At 44.1% G+C, this 20026-nt stretch overlaps 1 protein-coding gene across 1 annotated transcript in view; it reads left to right on the top strand.

The window, feature by feature from the left end:
- RYR3 (ryanodine receptor 3) overlaps nucleotides 1-20026 on the top strand; it is a 558656-nt gene that overhangs the window by 342357 nt on the left and 196273 nt on the right. Inside the window, exons 21-28 of the mRNA XM_015473104.3 lie at nucleotides 761-865; nucleotides 2532-2635; nucleotides 4072-4155; nucleotides 5939-6098; nucleotides 7436-7583; nucleotides 8458-8663; nucleotides 9223-9397; nucleotides 19803-20011. Coding sequence (XP_015328590.2) covers nucleotides 761-865; nucleotides 2532-2635; nucleotides 4072-4155; nucleotides 5939-6098; nucleotides 7436-7583; nucleotides 8458-8663; nucleotides 9223-9397; nucleotides 19803-20011 — 1191 coding nt within the window. The remainder of the gene's footprint in view (nucleotides 1-760; nucleotides 866-2531; nucleotides 2636-4071; nucleotides 4156-5938; nucleotides 6099-7435; nucleotides 7584-8457; nucleotides 8664-9222; nucleotides 9398-19802; nucleotides 20012-20026) is intronic.

Raw genomic sequence — 20026 nt, 5'->3', positions numbered from 1 at the left:
GAAAGTGGGAGTATAATGCCAAGACAAAAGACACTAACATGACTTTCAGGTTTAAGGCAATTGTGGACACATTCATTCAACAAAAAAGAGAAGCTAAAAATAAGAAAAAAATTTTAAAGGGAAAATAATGAATTCCGCCTTGAGCAACATACTGAGTTCACTTTGGGGGGAAAATCCTGCAGGCAGTTGGAATAGTGTATCTGAACTGCAAGAGAGACCATGAATGGAGGCTGGATGGTCAGGCGTGACCTGCGGATGGATGAGATCTCTCAAGAAGAGAGCATAGGGAGAGATGGAAAGGGAGAGATGGTCCAGAGGAAGCCAAGAGAGGAAGGAGTCTATAGAAACAGCCCCTCTTGACTGACATGTTGTTCAGTTCTAAGTTGTGTCCAACTCTGTGACCCCATGAACTGCAGCACACCAGGCTTCCCTGACCTTCACCATCTCCCAGTCTCTGCTCGAACTCATGTCCACTGAGTCGGGAATGCCATCCAACCATCTCATCCTCTGTCACCACCTTCCTCTCTTTCCCTCAATCTTTCCCAGGTCTTTTCCAATGAGTTGGCTCTTCACATCAAGTGGCCAAAGTACTGGAACTTCAGCTTCAGCATCGGTCCTTGCAATGAATATTCAGGGTTGATTTCCTTTAGTGACATGTAGTGAATTCAACTGGGGTGTCTGATCTGCCTAGACTTAATGATGAGATCTTAATAAAATTGATTCTCGTAGTTCTGACTTCTCATTTGTTGTTTCCTTTTAGGTTGTTTTACCACCTCATCTAGAGAAAATACGAGACAGGCTGGCTGAAAACATCCATGAGCTTTGGGGAATGAATAAAATAGAGCTTGGCTGGACTTTTGGCAAGGTATGTGTTTGAGTGACCTGGCTAGAGTGGAGGGTTGGGTAGCCTTTTACCTGGAAGAGTTCTTCAAAGACTCAAATGATAAAAAACAAAAACCTCACGAGCCCAAACCTACTTCTTACTGAGTCCCATCCAGCTCTCACTGTGTCCAGCAGCCTTGCTCAGAAGTTTGTTGAACTGTGGTTAGGTGTGCCAGGGAGACAGGCTCTGCACAGGCTGACCATGCAGTTGGCCTCCTCCTTACTCCCAAATGCTGGGTGTTTTCTTCAGGGAATATCGAGTGTGGTCATCCCTCATCTCCTCCTCGAGCGCCCTCACATCTTATTTCTCTTCGGAAAAAGCTGTCCTCTCTGCATGGCTGGTGAAAAGAGGCTGATTCATTGTTGTGAATCAGAATTTGTTTATTGTGGTTTTCAGATGTATCACTAAGATTCATGGATACTCGGAGGAGGTTAAGAAATCTCTTTCACTAGAGAACCTTGTTCAAAGAGCATGTAAATGGACTTTCTTCTGTGAATTGTGTAAGGTCATGTCCAAAGGCAGAAGGATCCATGATTCTAAAGCTTCCTATGAGCCTGACACTCTCAAATTATGTACCATCCAGCTTACTTAAAGGGTCCCTGTACCCCAGCAGTTATATATTGATACAGCTCATAAATATTCTCTTTATATGTGACCCCCTCTCTGCTAAATGCTCTTGTAATCACAGTTGCAATTCAGCACTTAATTCTTTGATGATTGTATTACTGCCCATAAGACTGTATCCTGTCCCAGCTCACCATGGAACTCCTAAGGTCTAGCCCACAGCCCACCACCTCGTGGACATTCAGCAAGTGTTTGTGAAATAAATGAACGAATGAATGAGTGAGTTACTGTCTGGATCTGCACTGTTTAATACAATAGCTGTGGGCCACATGTGGCTCCTAAGCACTTAAAATGTGACTAGCCTGAATTGACATGTGCTGTAAATAGAAAGTACACGGTGGCTTTTTAACACTTTCTATGAAAAGCCAATATAAAATGGCTCAGAAATAATTTCTTAATTATTTGTTAAAATGCTAATGTTTTGAGTGTATTAAGTTAAGTAAAATACATTATTAGAATTCATTTCACCTGGTTTTGGCTTTTGCTTTTTGGGGTTTTTTGTTTTGTTTTCTTTGGGGTTTTTTTGTTTTGGTTTGGGGCAGGGGGTGGAGTTTCTGTTGTTGTTGTTTTGCTTTTCTCATGTGGTTCCTAGGAAATTTGAAATTGCAAATGTAGTTCCCATCGGTGGCTGATTCTGTGTTTCCATCAGACAGTGCTGGTCCAGAGTCTGTAGTCCTTTATGTTCTGAAGAATGCTACCCTTCAGTGGCACCAGGGTTCTACAAATCTGGGACAGGCAGGAGCATGGTTGCCATGAATAAAATTGCTTCTCTGGGAAAGTATGTTCTGAATGCAAACACTTGACTAGAAGCAGTGCACAGAACGCAAGCCACCAGCAGCTCGGGGACTGCATGTGTCACTTACTAGAGAGAAGACTGTCTATTTGTCTATCAGCAAATAGCTGTCGTTGTTCTGCCCGACACGAATTGCCTGGGCCATGTCTTAAAGTGTGTCCTTTTCTGTTTCCCCAGGCAGTGCTGGTTGTGAAAACTTAAAATTATATTCTTTCTTATGTTGTCACCTAGATACGGGATGACAATAAAAGACAGCACCCCTGCCTTGTTGAGTTTTCAAAGCTGCCCGAAACTGAGAAGAATTATAACCTACAAATGTCAACTGAAACCTTAAAGTGAGTGTTTAATTGAATCTGGATTAAACAGTGAGCAGATGATTTAATGCCTTATAACTAAACTACAAACCTGTTGTCTCTTGCCTCGAAAACATGATGCAGTCTGACAAATTAGCAGGAATGGGGATTATTCATGCCACAAAAGGGTTTAGCATAGTCAGTAATATATCTGCTGTTGTTATTTAGCATATATAGTTCTTTAGAGACCATTTTGGACAAGGAAAATGTAGGCAGAAAAAAAGAGAAACTTGCAAAAGACTGATTGCTTCTTTTGTTGTTTAGTTGCTAAGTCATGGACCATAGCCCGCCACGCTCCTCTGTCCATGGGATTTCCCAGGCAAGAATACTGGAGTGGGCTGCCTTTCCTTCTCCAGGGGAGTTGCCTCTTTTAGTTCATGTATCATTAAGAAAAGAAGATAAGATATACAGTAGATTCTAGGTCATATTGAAATTGGACAACTTAACCTAAGTCTCTGTTCTCTCATCTACAAAGTGAGGATAGTAATAGTTCTTATCTTTTCATAATTGTTGTAATGCTTAAATGAGATGCTGAACATTAAAAAATAAGGATACAGTATTTCTAAAAAATCAATGGGAAAACATAGTTTAATTAACTAACATTCAACTTAAAAATAACTTTTAGCTTCTCTATGATCCCACCCATAGTTTCAACATTAATTCAGATCTTCATTAGTTTTTTTAGCCCAAGTTTATATCTCCCTTCTTCAATCCCTTTGTACTTGTTACCTGTGCTCTCTGCCTAGTGTTTCTCTGTTCGCTCCTTGTCAGTACAGAACTTTTTAACTTCAGGTTTGCTGGCATAGTGATGCCTTGTCTCACAGGAACCCACGTGAAATGTCTTCCATCATAGCGACCCTCCTCAAGGGTGGGGCTTTGGTACCTCGTGGTGTCCAGCACAGCTCAAGACACTGTGTGCAGGGAGCACCCAGGAAATGCTTGCTGACTTCTGGGTTTGCTATTAGGGTCCCATCTGTCCTCTGGAATCAGAGAATCAGGATACAATCCTAATGCAGAGTCATAAACTAGAAAAGGTCTCCCAGAATGAACAAACTTTTTGTTGCATTTTTATGCTATGCATTCAGGAGTTGGCAAACTAAGATCCACAAGCTTATCTAACCAGCCACCTATTTTGGTTAAAAAAAAATGTTTATTGTAACAAAGGTAGGCTCTTCATATTGTCTTGCATATCGTCTATGACTGTTTCCCCTCTGCAGTGGCAGAGGTGAGTAACTGTAACAGAGACCTAAGGACCACAAAGCCTACACCATTTCCTATCTCACCTCTAAGAAAAGTTTGGCAACCTCTGGTCTAATGAGTGAATATCGTCTGTTTTTATCACTTCTGATGGAGGTGGGGGCTCTCACTGAACTCTACCTTGCCGTTGACCTGTGTTTTCTCTGTCCACTACATCACAGAACTCTCCTGGCCCTGGGGTGCCACATTGCTCATGTTAACCCAGCTGCTGAGGACGATCTCAAGAAGGTCAAATTGCCCAAAAAGTAGGTGATCTTTTAATGGTTGGCAACTTTAATGCTTCGGTCTTAATGTTTAAACTGGGAGGACAGGAGGTCCACGCACAGAGGCAGGGAACTGCCCCAGATACTTCCAGCACCAGGTCAGGCAGTTCCTCCAGGTGCCTAGACTGCACTCAAACCCCAAGCAGAAACCAGCTGAAGTACAGGGTTTCCAGGCCTCCTCTCTTTTTACTCTTTCTGCCTGGACCCACACTACTATCTACTATTGTTAGTTTTGAGCCAGAAGATGCGGCACTCAGAAGGATAAGCTGTCATGGTCTATAAGAATAGCAATTGGCACGAGAACTTGAATATGGTCGGTAGCCACAGCAAAGATTCACTCCTCTGGCCTTGGGCCAGCCTTGTAAATCTTGCAGAAATGGGCCTCTCTGCCAAGATTTAATTTGGCCCCTAAATCTGCACGTATCCTTCTCTCCCTCTCATCCGTACATTCACTCGTCATGTGTTCTCACACTCTCAGATATGGGCTTGCTGGCACATCCCCTGGCTCTCTTGCTCACTCACACATATGCCAGCCTTGGGGGCACACGCATTCACACGCAGGTGTCATGATGATTTGAGAGCCAAGGCAGTGCCAGCTCTAATCGAATGCTTATCTTCCCCTTCCTCCCTGTGAAACCCCAGGCTGCCAAGCTCCACTCTCAGAGGCAGCTCCTGGGGCCAGGAGCCACACGTGTGAGAGGCAGCAGCTGGAGGGGTGGCTGGGCTCAGTGCTCAGCACATGGTGGCCCTGCCCAAGGTCAGGCATCCCTAGAGGGTGAGTGAGGGATGGCATGGTGCTACAGTAGACCTCGCATCCCCTACTGCTCTGAGGTTCTTGGGTGGAGTAGCTCCGGTCTGCAAGTTGTCAGATTTAGGTTCTGGCCCTGATCTGAGCAGTCAGTGGCCTTGGGGTCGTGAGTGCCTCTGGACTCATGTTCCCACATGACTATGGTCAGTTGCTCTCCTGTGAGTCACTCCACATGGACCCCTGCTTCTTTCCGTTCACACGATGCATCTCCCTGGGCTCCTGCTGAGCTTTTCCCATCCTCATGTTATCTAGCAAATTACAGACAACTGTGGCTGTGATTCCTGGACTGGACAGCAAACCATGAAGGTCATTTCACAAACTCTCTAATGCTATGATTTTTTTTTTTAATTCTCAAAGTGAAAGTTTAGTTTTCTAATACTGAGCAATCATATTCTGCTGCTTTATAAGAAATCATTTGGCTCATGGTCGCGTCCTTGCCCTGTGTATCATAACCTTTGTGTTTGTGAAGTGAGGCAAAGGAGCTTTGGTGATGCTGAATTATACTGAGTGTGCCCATGGTTTGCACACTGAGAAATAAGGATGGGTTTAGGTTGATGAATTAAGGGCCACATCCGAAGACTTGAAATCAAACTGAGCTATCCATTCTGCCAAGGGGAGAACCTGTGCTTGCATGCTCAGTTGCTCAGTCATGTCCAATTCTTTGTGATCCCATGGATTGTAGCCCACCAAGTTCCTCTGTCCACAGGATTCTCCAGGTAAGAATACTGGATTGGGTTGCCATTTCCTCCTCCAGGGGATCTTCCTGACCCAGGGACTGAACCCTTGTCTCCTGCATTGCAGGCGGATTCTTTGCCACTGAGCCATCTGGAAAACACATAGAACCTGTGACTGTAGCCTTATCTTTCTAGTATTCTGACCCTGTGCTATTGGTCAAAAATCCGAAATGAGAAAGATTTACAGTTCTGTTCAAAATATATATTTTGCATTTACTTGTAGCTACATGATGTCCAATGGCTATAAGCCAGCCCCTTTGGATTTGTCTGATGTGAAGCTGTTACCTCCTCAAGAAGTTTTAGTGGATAAGCTTGCAGAAAATGCACACAATGTCTGGGCAAAAGACAGAATAAAACAAGGATGGACCTATGGCATTCAACAGGTGAGAGATGCTGGGTCAGGCCTGATGGAGAAGCCAGGAGATGTGATCATCTATCAAAAAGGCATTTTGCTTTGGTGGGTATTAGATTGGAAGATGGAGGTTGCCTTTGCAGTCTGTTGCTCATCCCTCAGCACATTCATTGTTAATAGAATCATGGGGCTGAATGGAATTCACGATGGTCATGTTGACATTAACTCCAGCAGTGCATAGGCTTACGTTTCATTTGTTAGTCCGATACACTTGTGATCAGGTTGCCTTGTGTATATGGCCTCTGGCTGCATCTTCTCTTATTCCCTGTCTTGCTGCTTGTCCCATGGAAAGCTGAGCTTTCACTCACTCTCCAAGGCCAATGTAAGGTTCACATGAATCAACATCACAGCTCAGCAATATTTTTGGAGTGGTCCCAAGTATGTACCACTGAAGGGGAAACCAGCCCAGGAGAGGGGCAGACCAGCCCAACGATAAGCCTGTGTCCCCTTACTTCAGTCCACGGGGCCAGAATTCCCAGGCAGAGTTCTTGGCTCATCCAAAGGCAGCATGAGAGCCCAGCAAGAAGTTAGGTGGCGTTCAGAACCATGATTCAGCGCTAACCCACCTGCTGCACCTCTCACTCTGAAATAACCGCCTCATCTCAGGAAGGCTCAGGATCAGGGAAGTTCACAGATAGCTGTGTGCACACGTGCTCATTCATTCCTGAGCCTCTCAACCTGCACATGTCTGGAACCAAGAAGATGACAACTAGGAAACCGTGGCAGGGAAGGGAGTGGCGAATTCAAAACAGCATGTCAGATTATAACAACTTATCACTGCCATTGTCATTGTCGTCTTCTTAGTCCCCACTAAGGACCGGAAAAGGACTCATCCAAATACGTGCTATTATTACAGGGCAACAGCCCCACCGTGGCTCTGCCATCTTTTCAAATGTTTCTCTGTGAGCAGAGATGCCTCTCTGTGAAGGATCTGTTGTGAGGAGGCCATAGCAGTTTAAATCACGCATGATCTTTCATCGGGGAATAGTTACGCAAACCCCCATCTGCCTCGCCTTGGGAATGGAGAAGTCTAACTAATTTCATGACACTTCATTTTATTCAAGGGCTGGCATTATTAAAATGTGATTTTTACTGCTGGCTTTGAATGTTAGTACAAATTTTCCATTTGTACTCATTTAATCCTGAAGTGGCAAATATGTTCACTGGTAAATATCAAGGCACTGGGAGAAGAGCTGGCAGACTCACATGAGGAAACCAGGACTGTTGCTGGGGATATGTGAGTGGGAGGAGCTCTTTGTAAAGATGAAATGCATTTTCTCAGATTCTCTTTTCTCTGGCTTCACGTAGGATTTAAAGAACAAAAGAAATCCACGTTTGGTGCCATATTCATTGCTGGATGAGCGTACCAAGAAGTCAAACCGGGACAGCCTTCGTGAAGCTGTCCGGACGTTTGTTGGTTATGGCTATAACATTGAGCCATCAGACCAAGAGCTAGGTAATGAGTGCAGATTGTTCATTCTGGCTCCAGTTTGCTAAACACATCTTCTTCTGGAGGAATACTGATGTTCAATAGGTCTAACTTGCACTGTTAGAAATACCGTTGGTGCTAAAAAACATTAAAAACAATGGTGAATTTTAGGAAGTAGGGGGGTGGAGGGGGAACCATGTTGATCATAGAGCTGTGTTCCATTGACCAGATATTTCTGTAATGAGCACATCTATGACCCAGCCCCACAGGGAATAAGTTATCCTCCAGCATAGCTGAGCTTTTCAGGATAGTTGGTCCCAAAACAAAGTTAACCATTATTTCTCTTATTTTCCGAACATGAATATCATCTCACTTTGGGGCAGGTAATGTCATCTCTCAACTGAATTCTGTCACTGATTAAAATCACCACCTTATGAGTATTTAACATGTCACTGCCACCTCATACCTCAGGGGATACCATAGGCACGTGGGGCAGTAAAAAGTGGTTTAAGGGGATGGATTTGGAGTAAGACAGACCTCAGTTCAGATCTTGGCTCTCCTCGGTTTATTGGCTCTATGACCTTGAACAAGTGAACCTCAGAAGCCTGTTTCTTCATTGGTAAAATGAAAACAATAACACTGATTTCATAGGATTATTGGGAGGAAACACTGAGATTTCATTTCTACTGCAGAGCACTCACACAGTGAATGGTAGTTTGTGTTTTTATGAAATGATGATGATGGAGATGATTCTTTTATGAACATTATGTTATATTGACTAGCAGGAGATCTGCCATCAGCCTTTGTTGTTGAACATCCTTCGAGGAGTCCTCCCTAAATATTAAAAGCCTGTGTTCTCTCTCCTTCTCCGGCAATCTCTCCTCCCTTTCCTTCTTGATAGCTGACCCAGCTGTGGAGAAAGTCAGCATAGACAAGATCCGCTTTTTCCGGGTAGAGCGCTCTTATGCCGTGAGATCTGGAAAGTGGTATTTCGAGTTCGAGGTGGTGACCGGAGGCGACATGCGTGTTGGCTGGGCCCGGCCAGGCTGCCGACCCGACATTGAGCTGGGGGCAGATGACCAAGCCTTCGTGTTTGAAGGCAGCAGGGTGAGTCTGGCTGGTGCTCGCCACTCCTCAGTCCAGGTTTTTCTGCTCCAAGCATTTCTCCAGAAGTGAGAAGTGCTGAGTATCTGGACCTCTGGCTTCAAAAGGGAGGAGCCACCACACGCACTGATTTAGACCACAGCACACTCATCCCCTAGTGTTTGTCCCTTTGCTCTAGGGCAAAGGGGAGGGCTTGTACACTCTAGTCCTTTCTGTGATCACCTCCATATCTGCCTTGCCCCTGAACCCACAGAACACTGTGCAGCCAAGCATGTGGGGCAATCTTACCACTTTGTCTTCAGGGGAATCCAGCTCATTTACATAGCTGACTATGTATTGGGAGACTTGGCCACCTTTTCTGATGAGCCTTGTATACCTTGGTTTCCCACACCTGTAGATAGACCACTTCTCCCTGAGCACTGTCCTTGGTAGAAAGGGAAGTATCGTTTGGAAACCAGGCACCACTGCCCATTAGGAGAAATTGTTCATGGGGTCACTTCTCCAGCAGCACAGGGGCCTCTAGGACCTCCATTTCTCTAATCCCTGGGCTCTTGTCTTCTAGGGCCAGCGTTGGCATCAAGGGAGTGGGTATTTTGGACGGACCTGGCAGCCAGGAGATGTGGTTGGATGTATGATTAACCTGGATGATGCTTCAATGATCTTCACGCTGAATGGGGAGCTGCTGATCACCAACAAAGGCTCTGAACTTGCCTTCGCTGATTATGAGATTGACAATGGTAAATCCACCAACCTCCCCACCCCTTTCCATGTCCACAAGATGAAGGGAACTCCAGGGAGTGGGGTGAGATCTTATGCCTCCTCACTCATGGAACACTGACCTTTGCAGATCTAAAGCCCTGGGGTGAAGACAGCTCTTATACTATCATTTTTGAAGAATCAAAACAAATAATAGAGATAGTTGATATATGCAGCATAAATGTAAGTCTGAACTTCCAGAGAGATTGACCAAGGAAAGTGTTGGTTGCTCAGTCATGTCCATCTCTTTGCAACCCCATGGACTGTAGCCCACCAGGCTCCTCTGTCCATGGGATTCTCCGGGCAGGAATATTGGAGTGGGTTGCCATTTCCTTCTCCAGGGGATATTCCTGACCCAGGGATCGAACCCTGGTTTCCTGCATTGCAGAAACTCTTTACCATCTGAGCCAGATATAGGCATAGAATGACCAAGGCGCTCCCCTCTAATTCCCTGCTTTGTGCCTTGGCATGGTAATGTTCCCCAGGTTTCTCAGGATCACAAAGGAAGTGCTAATTGCCTGTGCACTGATGTCCCTGGCAGGAGAGAAAAATCAATGAATTAGAATTATCCTCTTATTCTGATTTGAATTGTCATTGTGAATGTTGGTATAATTGAACTTAATGTTTTGATGAGAATCACTGAAACATGGAAGTTGACTTAGCTGTTCCTTGAATGAAATAGAATTTATTCTGAAACTCAAACATGCTGTGAAACCCAAGCACAGTTGCACTTGTTAATGGCCAGGAATAGACTACAGTCAGGTTGGTGCTTCCAGCTACACAAAGGGGCAATAGGTGCTTCTTATTTCTTGTCTACAGAACTCCCTTATGTGCACAAGGCTGCTGGCCCCAGGACTAGGAACACTGGACTGTGAGTCAGCTGCCTTGCTCCTAACAAGCTGTGGGCTCCCAGCAAGGCTTGGTTTGACTCCTCTGGGCTTTGCCTCCTTCATCTGTACCAGAAAACAGGATGATAGACCATATAAATGCCAACATCCTCCTCAGATGTAATATTCTGTGGCAGTGACTTAATACCCGCTGTGATCACACCTCTGGTCTTGGTGCTGTGCCACTCTCTGCTCCTGCAGTACAAAGGAGGAGAAGGCAGGGAGGCTGAGAGGGGAAGAGGCTGCTCCAGGGCAGAAGACCTGGGTTCCCATCTTGCCTCTGTCCTTCTCCTCCTGTGACATCTCAGGTTGACTTTATTTAACCTCTTTGTGCCTCTTTTCCCCATCTGTAAATGATTAGGGTTCCAGGTAGCTCTAAATTTCTGGCACTTTACAAAAAGAGACAGTCTCCTCTCCCTGCATCAAACGTTAAAAAAGATAAAATTGCAGAGGCAAGAGCAGCAGAAATAAATGAGCATATAATTGAGGCTTCCCAGGTGGTGTTAGTGGTAAAGAACCCACTTGTGAGTGCAGGAGACATAAGAGACACAGGTTCAATTCCTGGGTTGGGAAGACCCCCTGGAGTAGGACATGGCAACCCATTCCAGTATTCTTGCCTGGAGAACTCCATGGACAGAAGAGCCTGGCTGGCTATGGGCCATAGGGTTGCAAAGAGTCGGACACAATGGAAGCGACTTAGCGTGCATGCATATTTTTAATACATATAAAATATTCTTTATTTACAATGTGTTTTAGCTTTATAAATCATTTTCATACTTTGTACAGACACCTATTATCTGCAACATGCATATCAACTGGACCTTAAAAGAGCTTTAAAGATTTTTCTAAGAGCCGTATATTTGGGATAATAGAAAAGCTGCAAGTCAGTGTATTTTCTTAGAAAGACAGGATGACTGAAGCAATATGGGTTCGTGTTTTAATGCCTTCTGAAAAGGTTTAAAATATGAATTTTAAAGAATATATTTTTGGAAACAACTGGGAAAGAAGTTGCTAGCAGAAAGAATGGCCCACGTACTGGTTCTGAGGCAAAGAGGGAGGAAATGTTGATGACATGAGGGGGTTGGGGACGAGCCATCCTCTGTCACTGCTCTTTGGAAACAGATATTCACTAAGTACCCAGCACAGGCAGTGCTCTCTTCATGTTGTTGTTGAGTCACTAAGTCGTGTCCGACTCTTTGGGACCTCATGGACAGCAGCATGCCAGACTCCTCTCTCCTCCACTATCTCCCAGAGTTTGCTTAAACTCACGTCCATTGAATCGGTGATACTATCCAACCATCTCATCCTCTGTTGTCCCCTCTCCTGCCTCAATCTTCCCCAGCATCAGGGTCTTTTCCACTGAGTCAGCTCTTTACATCAGGTGGCTCAAGTATTGGAGCTCCAGCTTCAGCATCAGTCCTTCCAGTGAATAGCCAGGGTTGATTTCTTTCAGGATCTACTGCTTTGATCTCCTTGCAGTCCAAGGGACTCTCAAGAGTCTTCTCCAGCCCTACAATTTGAAAACATCAATTCTTTAGCACTCACTCTTCTTTATGGTCCAACTCACACATCTGTACATGACTACTGGAAAAACCATAGCTTTGACTATTTGGATCTTTTTAGAGTCATCAAAGTGATGTCTCTGCTTTTTAATATACTGTCTAGGTTTGTCATAGCTTCCTTTCAAGAAGCAAGTGTCTTTTAATTTCATGATTGCAATCACCATTTGCAGTGATTTTGGAGTGCAAGAAAATAAAATCTTTCACTGCTTCCACTTTTTCCTCTTCTATTTGCCATGAAGCGATGGAACCAGATGCCATGATTTTAATTTTTTTAATGTTGAGCCAGTTTTTTTCACTCTCTTCTTTTGCCGTCATTAAGAGGCTCTTTAGTTCCTCTTCAATTTTTGCCTGGTATCATCTTCATGTATGAGGCTTTCTTCAATGAGCCTGGAGAAAAACAAAGAACTAGGTAATTTAGGCTCATCCCCAAGGAAAGGAGCTTCCTGGAGTAGGCAGAGTCCAAAGTCCAGTGACCCTGTGGACTCGGGGAGCTTAGTTATCTATAAGACTTTGGCTCAACATAAGGAAGAGAAAAAGATCTTGTCAGTTTTCAGAGTTGTAAGAACTCCATGAGGTCTAAATCCTTGATAATCAAAAGTGTGAGCTGCTTGTTATAAATGCAGGGTCTCAGACCCCACGCTAGTCCTACTGATTCAGAAACTGCATTCAAATAAGATACTCTGACAGCTCCCATGCACTTTGAAGTATGAGAAGCAGTGGTCTAAAGTATACACAAATGTAAATAGTAGCAAAATGAAGGAGTTAATTTTCTAGTTCAAAAAATAAATGAAAATACAGAAAGGTAACTACCAATAAAAAGCGATAGGTCAGAAATGGCAGTTTACCAATACAGGATGAAAATTCTAGAAGACTGGAATTGGAACTGAAAGTTAAATGAAAACTATGAACTGTCTCAGCAACTACAGATGAGCTTTTTACCTCTAAGAAGGGTCTTCTTCTCGGGGGAGGGGGTTGTAAGTAGAGTAATAGAGAGGAATCAGGAAACTGCAGAAAAGAGTGATAATAGCATTTGGATGATTGTGTATGGAACTTATAGAAGACAAAGCTGGAAAGAATGAGAAGTTACAGATTATAGCCTTGAATACCAAGACTTGGTCTTTTTATTCAGGAAACTGTATTGTCTAATCTGGGCCCACTCTTCTTGGACTCCACTCTCTGTGACATGGGGGGCTGTCCTAGGGTTTGAGCAGAATACTATAAAGAAAGGGGATGCTGTAGGAGAACTCTGCTTTTAGAGATCGTCTGTGCTGTAATGAAAGAGATGCCTCATCGACCCTTTGTACAGAGAGACATGATTTGACCTTCAGAATAACAAAGTCTATTATTAGGACTCTGTTTTATAATAGAATTGTACTGTATTATGTTAACACATTGTACTGTAGCATTGCACTGCACTTTAATAACATGGAGACAAGATAATTGGGAGGGCTTTTCAGTTCTGTGATGGCTCAGGAGTCAGAGGAAGGGCAATTGAAAGGGAGTCTGCATGCAATTCTTTGACTACAATAACCCAGAGGCTTAGAATAACCATAGAGCAGCTCTTTAACCATAGAGCAGCTCTGCATAAAATGGAAAGAGCCAGCAATTCTTGCCTTGAGCTGTTAGGAAAACCATCTGTTGAATATAAAACATTGTGTGCATTACAGCCCCTCAGAAAGCAAAATCCCGTTTGTGTGTGTGTTCTGGTCGCCAACACACCAGCCTTGATTCAGGCCATTTACCCTGCTGGGGTAAGTATTTTTAGTCCTTTGGGGGAAGGAATGGGAGCAGGCACTACGATTCGTGGCTGATTTTTTTTCTTTGGGTGATTTATAAGCTGTCATCTCCATCCTCGTCTGTGTCATAGGTGACATACTCTTATCAGCTTCGTTTTCCTAATCATTGTTCTCTACTGTGTTCCCTGGCCTGCACCCTCACAGCTCTCAATGTTGTCACCGAAAGGCATCTGGAAGCTGAGAAGCTCTCACAGAGAAACCTTTGCTGTTAGTCTTCCCTTTGATCCCATTTAAAGGAAAGGAAGATAAAATTCTGAACATCATTCTGGACCTCAGAACATGAGGTCTGAAAGAGTTTAATTTAGAGCTGGTCTCCCTTGCTGCTGCTGCCAGACACCCCCTGGGCACACCCTGCTTCGCTACAGCTTCAGTGTCTGCAGGGACAGCCTCCCAATCTCTTCCTCTATCGGCGTGTCACGGCTTAACAGATGCCCCAGCTCTGGCTCTACCAGCAGCCCTTCCACAGGCAGCAGATGAAACTTTCTAGCAGGCAGAGTCGCTGTCGTCTGCACAAGCACGCTGGCACCTAGAGCCCCCCGTCATTCTCTCTCCAAGTGGGTGCTGTGCTCCAGGGAGCGGCTGTGGCAGGGGAGCGCGGCCTCCTGTTCCCCGCATTTTCGACAGAGCTTGTGACAATCTTGGTGCTGTCCCTGAACTCCCTCTTTGTGAGGCTTAGGAAATTAAAATTAATGGATAAAACATGAACTGCTGGATGGAGACTGAGAAACACCCCAGGAATGGTCTGGGCAGCAGTCTCACCACTTCTCCCAATGATCTCAGTTTTTCCGCTACTGGGGAGTGATTGGCTCTCAGTAAATTTCTTCAGTTTGACATGGATTTTAAAAAGGATCCATGGTTGGTGTGGTCTAGAGAACTGGTTTCTTTCCAAGCTCCTGAATTATAAAAAGATGACCTCCTGGGGGTCCCTCTTCCTAATCATGCAACCCTATGAGGCCTTGTGATACAAAGTTTATCAGAACCTGGGGCCCTCTGCAGCATTTAAATGAATATGTTCTTGACATTCCTTTCCTCAAACAGGGATTCTATGTACATCTAGGTTCCAAATAATGCCATTTGCAAATTTCCTCCTCAGACCTCTTCAATGACGTCAGCATAATTGCATCTTCTAGTCTTCATGTCGGGATGGAGTATTGTTTTTCACTTTTATTTTTCCATCTTGTTACATCTCCTGTCTCATTTGAGCTGGGGGTTATAGTTGAGTTGTGTACAAAGTGTGGATCCTTGTGTGTAGGTGACATTGTTCATGGTGATGCCATGTGGTCTTACCAAGTGGCTCTGTCCATCCAGGTAAGACCACACCAACTCCAGGGAGCCATGCGGCCACTTGTAACAGGCAGCCCTTCTCCTCCTGGGGGCCTGGAGTGCTTCGTGGTCGAAGGTCTCCCGCTGCCTGACCTAGAGGCAAACTAGCCAACTATATGACACTTAGGAAAATCATCTGAACACTGAAGGAAGAGTTCATCACAAAGCCAGTCACCGGAAGTGAGAGTTAGAAAGCAGGCATCTGGGCCTCAGTCCTCACTGCTCACTCTGGACCGCTCCTCTGGCAGTCTTGTTCACATGCTGGCCCTGCATGCACTCCAGGAGACAGTCCTTTGAGCAAGTTACTCAACTTGTTAGGCCTCAGTTTCCTCACTGTAAGACAGTCACAGTAATATATCCATAGAGTGCTAAGCCCAGGGCCTGACACCTAGAGGTACTTGATAAATATTAGCTGGTGTGGTTTATCATCGTTGTCCCTCCCTCCTCTGTCTGTCAAGCAGAGTTCCTAAGTTGCATGAAGTTGTAATGTCTCAAGTAAGGAAGTTGTGGAGGAGTGATCCTTAGCTGTAGCCTCTCTACCAGGTGGAGGGAGCTGATCCAGTTTTAAAGTATTCCTCCCCAGGAGAAAGTGCTGGTGCTTGTGAGGATGTCGCTTTGTCTCAGTCCTTTCTGGGGTTTCGCTTTTTTGATGCAAGCCTGGGATTTAGGCTCTCGTCTGCCACTGTACAGAGTTGCCCCGCTGTGTCCACTTAGCTCCCAGGAGGTCCCTGAAACTCCCTCCCATTGCTTTGACATACCTGACTTTTGCTGCTGCTGAGGAGCCTGTTTACAGGCAATGTTCAGCTGGCCCCTGTAGAGATGGCTTCTGCCCCAGAGGGCCAGTGCTCTGCTCTGTAATGAGGGCAGCCCTCCGCCCCCGGGACATGACTGCTATTTAGATCTGGGGTATTCATCCCCTGTAACCTTCCCCCCTTGTCTTGCCCACTGACTGGCAGCTGGTCTGTGACTCAGAGGGACAGCAAAGTACTGTCCCCTCTGCTGATGTCTTAGGAACAATGAGGAGCCCAAGTTCCTTAGAAAAAGGGCTTTGAGCAAATATGACCTTTTTTCCTTTCTGTGTGCATCTTACATTGTCAGAGTGTCTATAATTAGGAAGTCACTGATGTGACCTGAAGTTATTCAGAAGTCCTCATGTTTTGAATCTGCTGCTTACTTATCCTATCATTCACGTTATTGGAGAAGAAAGGGAAAGAGTGGCTTTCTTTTTTTATTGATTTTATTGAGGTACACTTGATTTACAATATTGTGTTAATTTCTCTTGCACAGCAAAGTGGTTCAGTTTTATATCTATACACACACACATATATATACATACTATATGTGTGTATATATATATGTATTTTTAAATTCTTTTCCATTATCATTCATAACAAGATATCAAATATAGTTCCCTATGCTATACAATAGGACCTTGTTGTCTATCTATTCTGTATATAATAGTCTGCATTTGCTAACCTCAAACTTCAAACATCCCTCCTTACCCCACGTCTCCCTTGGCAACCACGTCTGTTCTGTATGTCTGTGAATCTGTTTCTGTTTCATAGATAAGTTCATTTATGTCATATTTTAGATTCCATTTATAAGTGGTATCCTATGGCATTTGTCTTTCTCTGACTTACTTCACTCAGTATGATAATCTCTAGGTCCATCCATGTTGCTGCAAATGGCAGTATTTCGTCCTTTTTATGGCTGAGTGGTATTCCATTGTATATATGTACTGCATCTTCTTTATCCATTCATTTGGCAATGGACATTTAGGTTGCTTCCAAGTCTTGGCTATTGTCAAGAGTGCTGCTTTGAGTATAGGGGCACAAAAATCTTTCAAAATTATAATTTTGTCCAGATATATGCCTGGGATTGGGATTGCTGGATCATATGGAACTCTACTTTTAGTTTTTTGAGAAACTTCCATCAGATCAGATCAGTCGCTCAGTCGTGTCCGACTCTTTGCGACCCCATGAATCGCAGCACGCCAGGCCTCCCTGTCCATCACCAACTCCCGGAGTTCACCCAGACTCACGTCCATCGAGTCAGTGATGCCATCCAGCCATCTCATCCTCTGTTGTCCACTTTTCCTCCTGCCCCCAATCCCTCCCAGCATCAGAGTCTTTTCCAATGTTCTCCATAATAGCTGCACCAACTTACATTCCCCACCAACAGTGTCAGAGAGTTCCTTTTTCTCCACTTCCAAGAGACTTTCTTAAGATGTCATGTCTCTGCTCACATCAGGGATGGAATGCTTCAAAATCAGGTCTTCCAGATAAAGCTAACTCCAGTGGTACTTGTCCAGGTTGGAAACAAAAGTACTGTCTTGCAAGTGGGAATGTCTTACCACACACCATTCACTCTCCCACTTTCCACTTGTCATCCTCATTTCTCTAAGCCCCTGGCAACCAGGATGATTTCTTTTCCTTCCTTCACATCTCACAGCATAAAGCAGAGCCCTCTGTCCCAGTAGGCTCCCCAAAATTGTGCCAACAAGTAGTCCTTATTCCATACTAGAGTCATATCTTCAAAGCTTCCTTACTTATAAAAATCTCTGTCTATAGAAGGGGGTAGTTTCATCTATTATAGTCTCAGAGGCTATGAAACATAGTCTGAGGAGCAAAACAATACTCAGGAAGGCCCATGAATCTGATCGACCAGACCTTCCACCTTCCCGAGGGATGGGGCCACCCCCAGTGGTCCTGGGTGGAGGCTCTTTGTACAGACATCACCTGCATTGCTAGGATTTCATTGTAGCTCTCTTACTTAGAAATAGTATTAAACAGTATCACATAGTATCTTAAATAAATTCAGTTTCTGAAAACAACCAACTCAGCTTGGGAGGGATTTATCTTTCACTTATATGACTTATTTACATAGAAACTTTGTGATTTAGGTAACAGTATATACACACTGACTTTAGGAAGAGTGAATTTTGGCCTTGATCTCTATGAGTGACTTACTGTTGAACATAAATTCTCCCAAAATTGACCTTTAAATGTCCCTCACATAAACACTCCTTCCTTAGGAGTGACACGATTTTCTTTATGGGGGTGCTCCAAGCCCTGGTTTAGCCTCCAGCCTCAGAGCCCTTCGTCCTTTTCCGAGCAGTCTGCAGCCTCAGCTGCCCTCCAGCTGCCTGCCTCATGTCTTCCCAGGTCTGGGATAATTAGTGCTTTCCCAACTCTGCTGATTTGTTGGTCCACAATTATGATTCATAAATAGCCCACAGACAAGAACACCAAGCCATCTGAACTTCTGCTTTGGGTCTGTTCTGCATGGCAATGCTTTCTTTATTATCATGAGGACACAGAAAAGAGCTTGGAGAGACAGTAACTGTAGGAGCGAACAGTTTTCTACAGCTCCTGCTTGAAAATCTCACTTTCCTACTTAGCAGGGGACTGTAACAGTAGACTGGGAGGATGGGGTTTGTAAGATGTATTTTGTAAACAAGCAGTCATAGTGTAGCATCCAAAACTTCTTAGCATATTCTCAAATGACAAGAGCCACTGTACCTCTCATTTCACTGGAGAAGATGCTGGGACCTAGAGAAATTTAGCAGTTTACATCAAGTCATTCTTTGGGCTTCTTGCATTGTTTTATTTGGGGCAAAATTTAAAATTACATAGGGTTTAAGATATGGAAGCACTCTAAGTGCCTATAAACAGATGAATGATTAAAAGATGATGTGTCTGTATATGTATATACATATGTGTGTATATATCTATATCCACACACATACACACACACAGACACACACACATTATTAGTTATTACGAATATTAGTTAGCCATAAAGAAAGAATGAAATTCTGCTATTTGCAGCACCATGGGTGGATCCAGAGAGTATTATGTTTAATGAAATAAGTCTGACAAAGTCAAATGCTGTATGTTATCACTTATATGTGAAATTAAAAAATAAAACAACTGAATATATATAACAAAGCAGAAAGAGACTCACTGATACAGAGAACAAACTCATGATAAACAGTGGGGAGAAGGTAGAGGGAAGGAGCAAGATAGGGGTATGAGATTAAGAGACACAAACTACTGTGTATCAAAGAGATAAACAACAAGAATATATGTACAGCACAGGGAAATACAGCCATTGTTTTGTAATAACTTCAAATGGAATACAATCTATTTAAATATTGATTCACTATGTTGTATACCTGAAACTAATATAATATTGTAAATCAACTATAACTCAATTTAAAAGAAAGTATATCTCCAGAGATAAATAACTAAAATTACCCAGGGCCTAATTGGTGCTAGTGATAAAGAACTTGCCTGCCAATGCAGGAGACGTAAGAGATGCAGATTCAATCCCTGGGGTTGGGAAGATCCCCTGCAGGAGGGCATGGCAACCCACTCCAGTATTCTTGCTTGGAGAATCCCATGGGCAGAGGAGTCTGGTGGGCTACAGTCCATGGGGTCACAAAGAGTCGGGCATGACTGAAGTGACTTAGCGCACAAGTAATATCAGTTTTAACTAAGACATAAATAAAGAATTTCACTTTCTCTCTTATTGGTTTTACTTTTCCAGATGACATTTATTTACATCTTGGCTGGATGGTTATTTTTTCTGCCAGTCATTTTGAACCAGACTCGCTTGTCTTTCCCATATATCAAGGGCAGCTGTCAGCTCCACATGGCCTCCTGTTGTTGAGTATATGGGCCAGGAAGAAAGAAAAGGATGCTGTCCTATCTTTTCTACTAGGACTCAAAGCCGTGAGGGAAGCAAGGGTTCTGCTTCCTCCCAGCCTCCCGGGACAGTCCTGAAGGCTGACCGAGCTCTCTCACCATTCTGCAGGCTTTGTGCCCATCTGCTCTCTGGGGCTGTCTCAGATCGGCCGCATGAATCTCGGGATGGACGCCAGCACCTTCAAGTTTTATACCATGTGCGGCCTCCAAGAGGGCTTTGAGCCTTTTGCTGTCAACATGAATCGTGACGTGGCCATGTGGTTCAGCAAACGCCTCCCAACATTTGTCAACGTGCCCAAGGATCATCCGCAGATAGAGGTATGCTACATGTAC

Source organism: Bos taurus, chromosome 10, assembly GCF_002263795.3.
Source record: "Bos taurus isolate L1 Dominette 01449 registration number 42190680 breed Hereford chromosome 10, ARS-UCD2.0, whole genome shotgun sequence".
Lineage (NCBI taxonomy): Eukaryota > Metazoa > Chordata > Mammalia > Artiodactyla > Bovidae > Bos > Bos taurus.
This window is presented reverse-complemented; position numbering and strand designations above follow the sequence as displayed.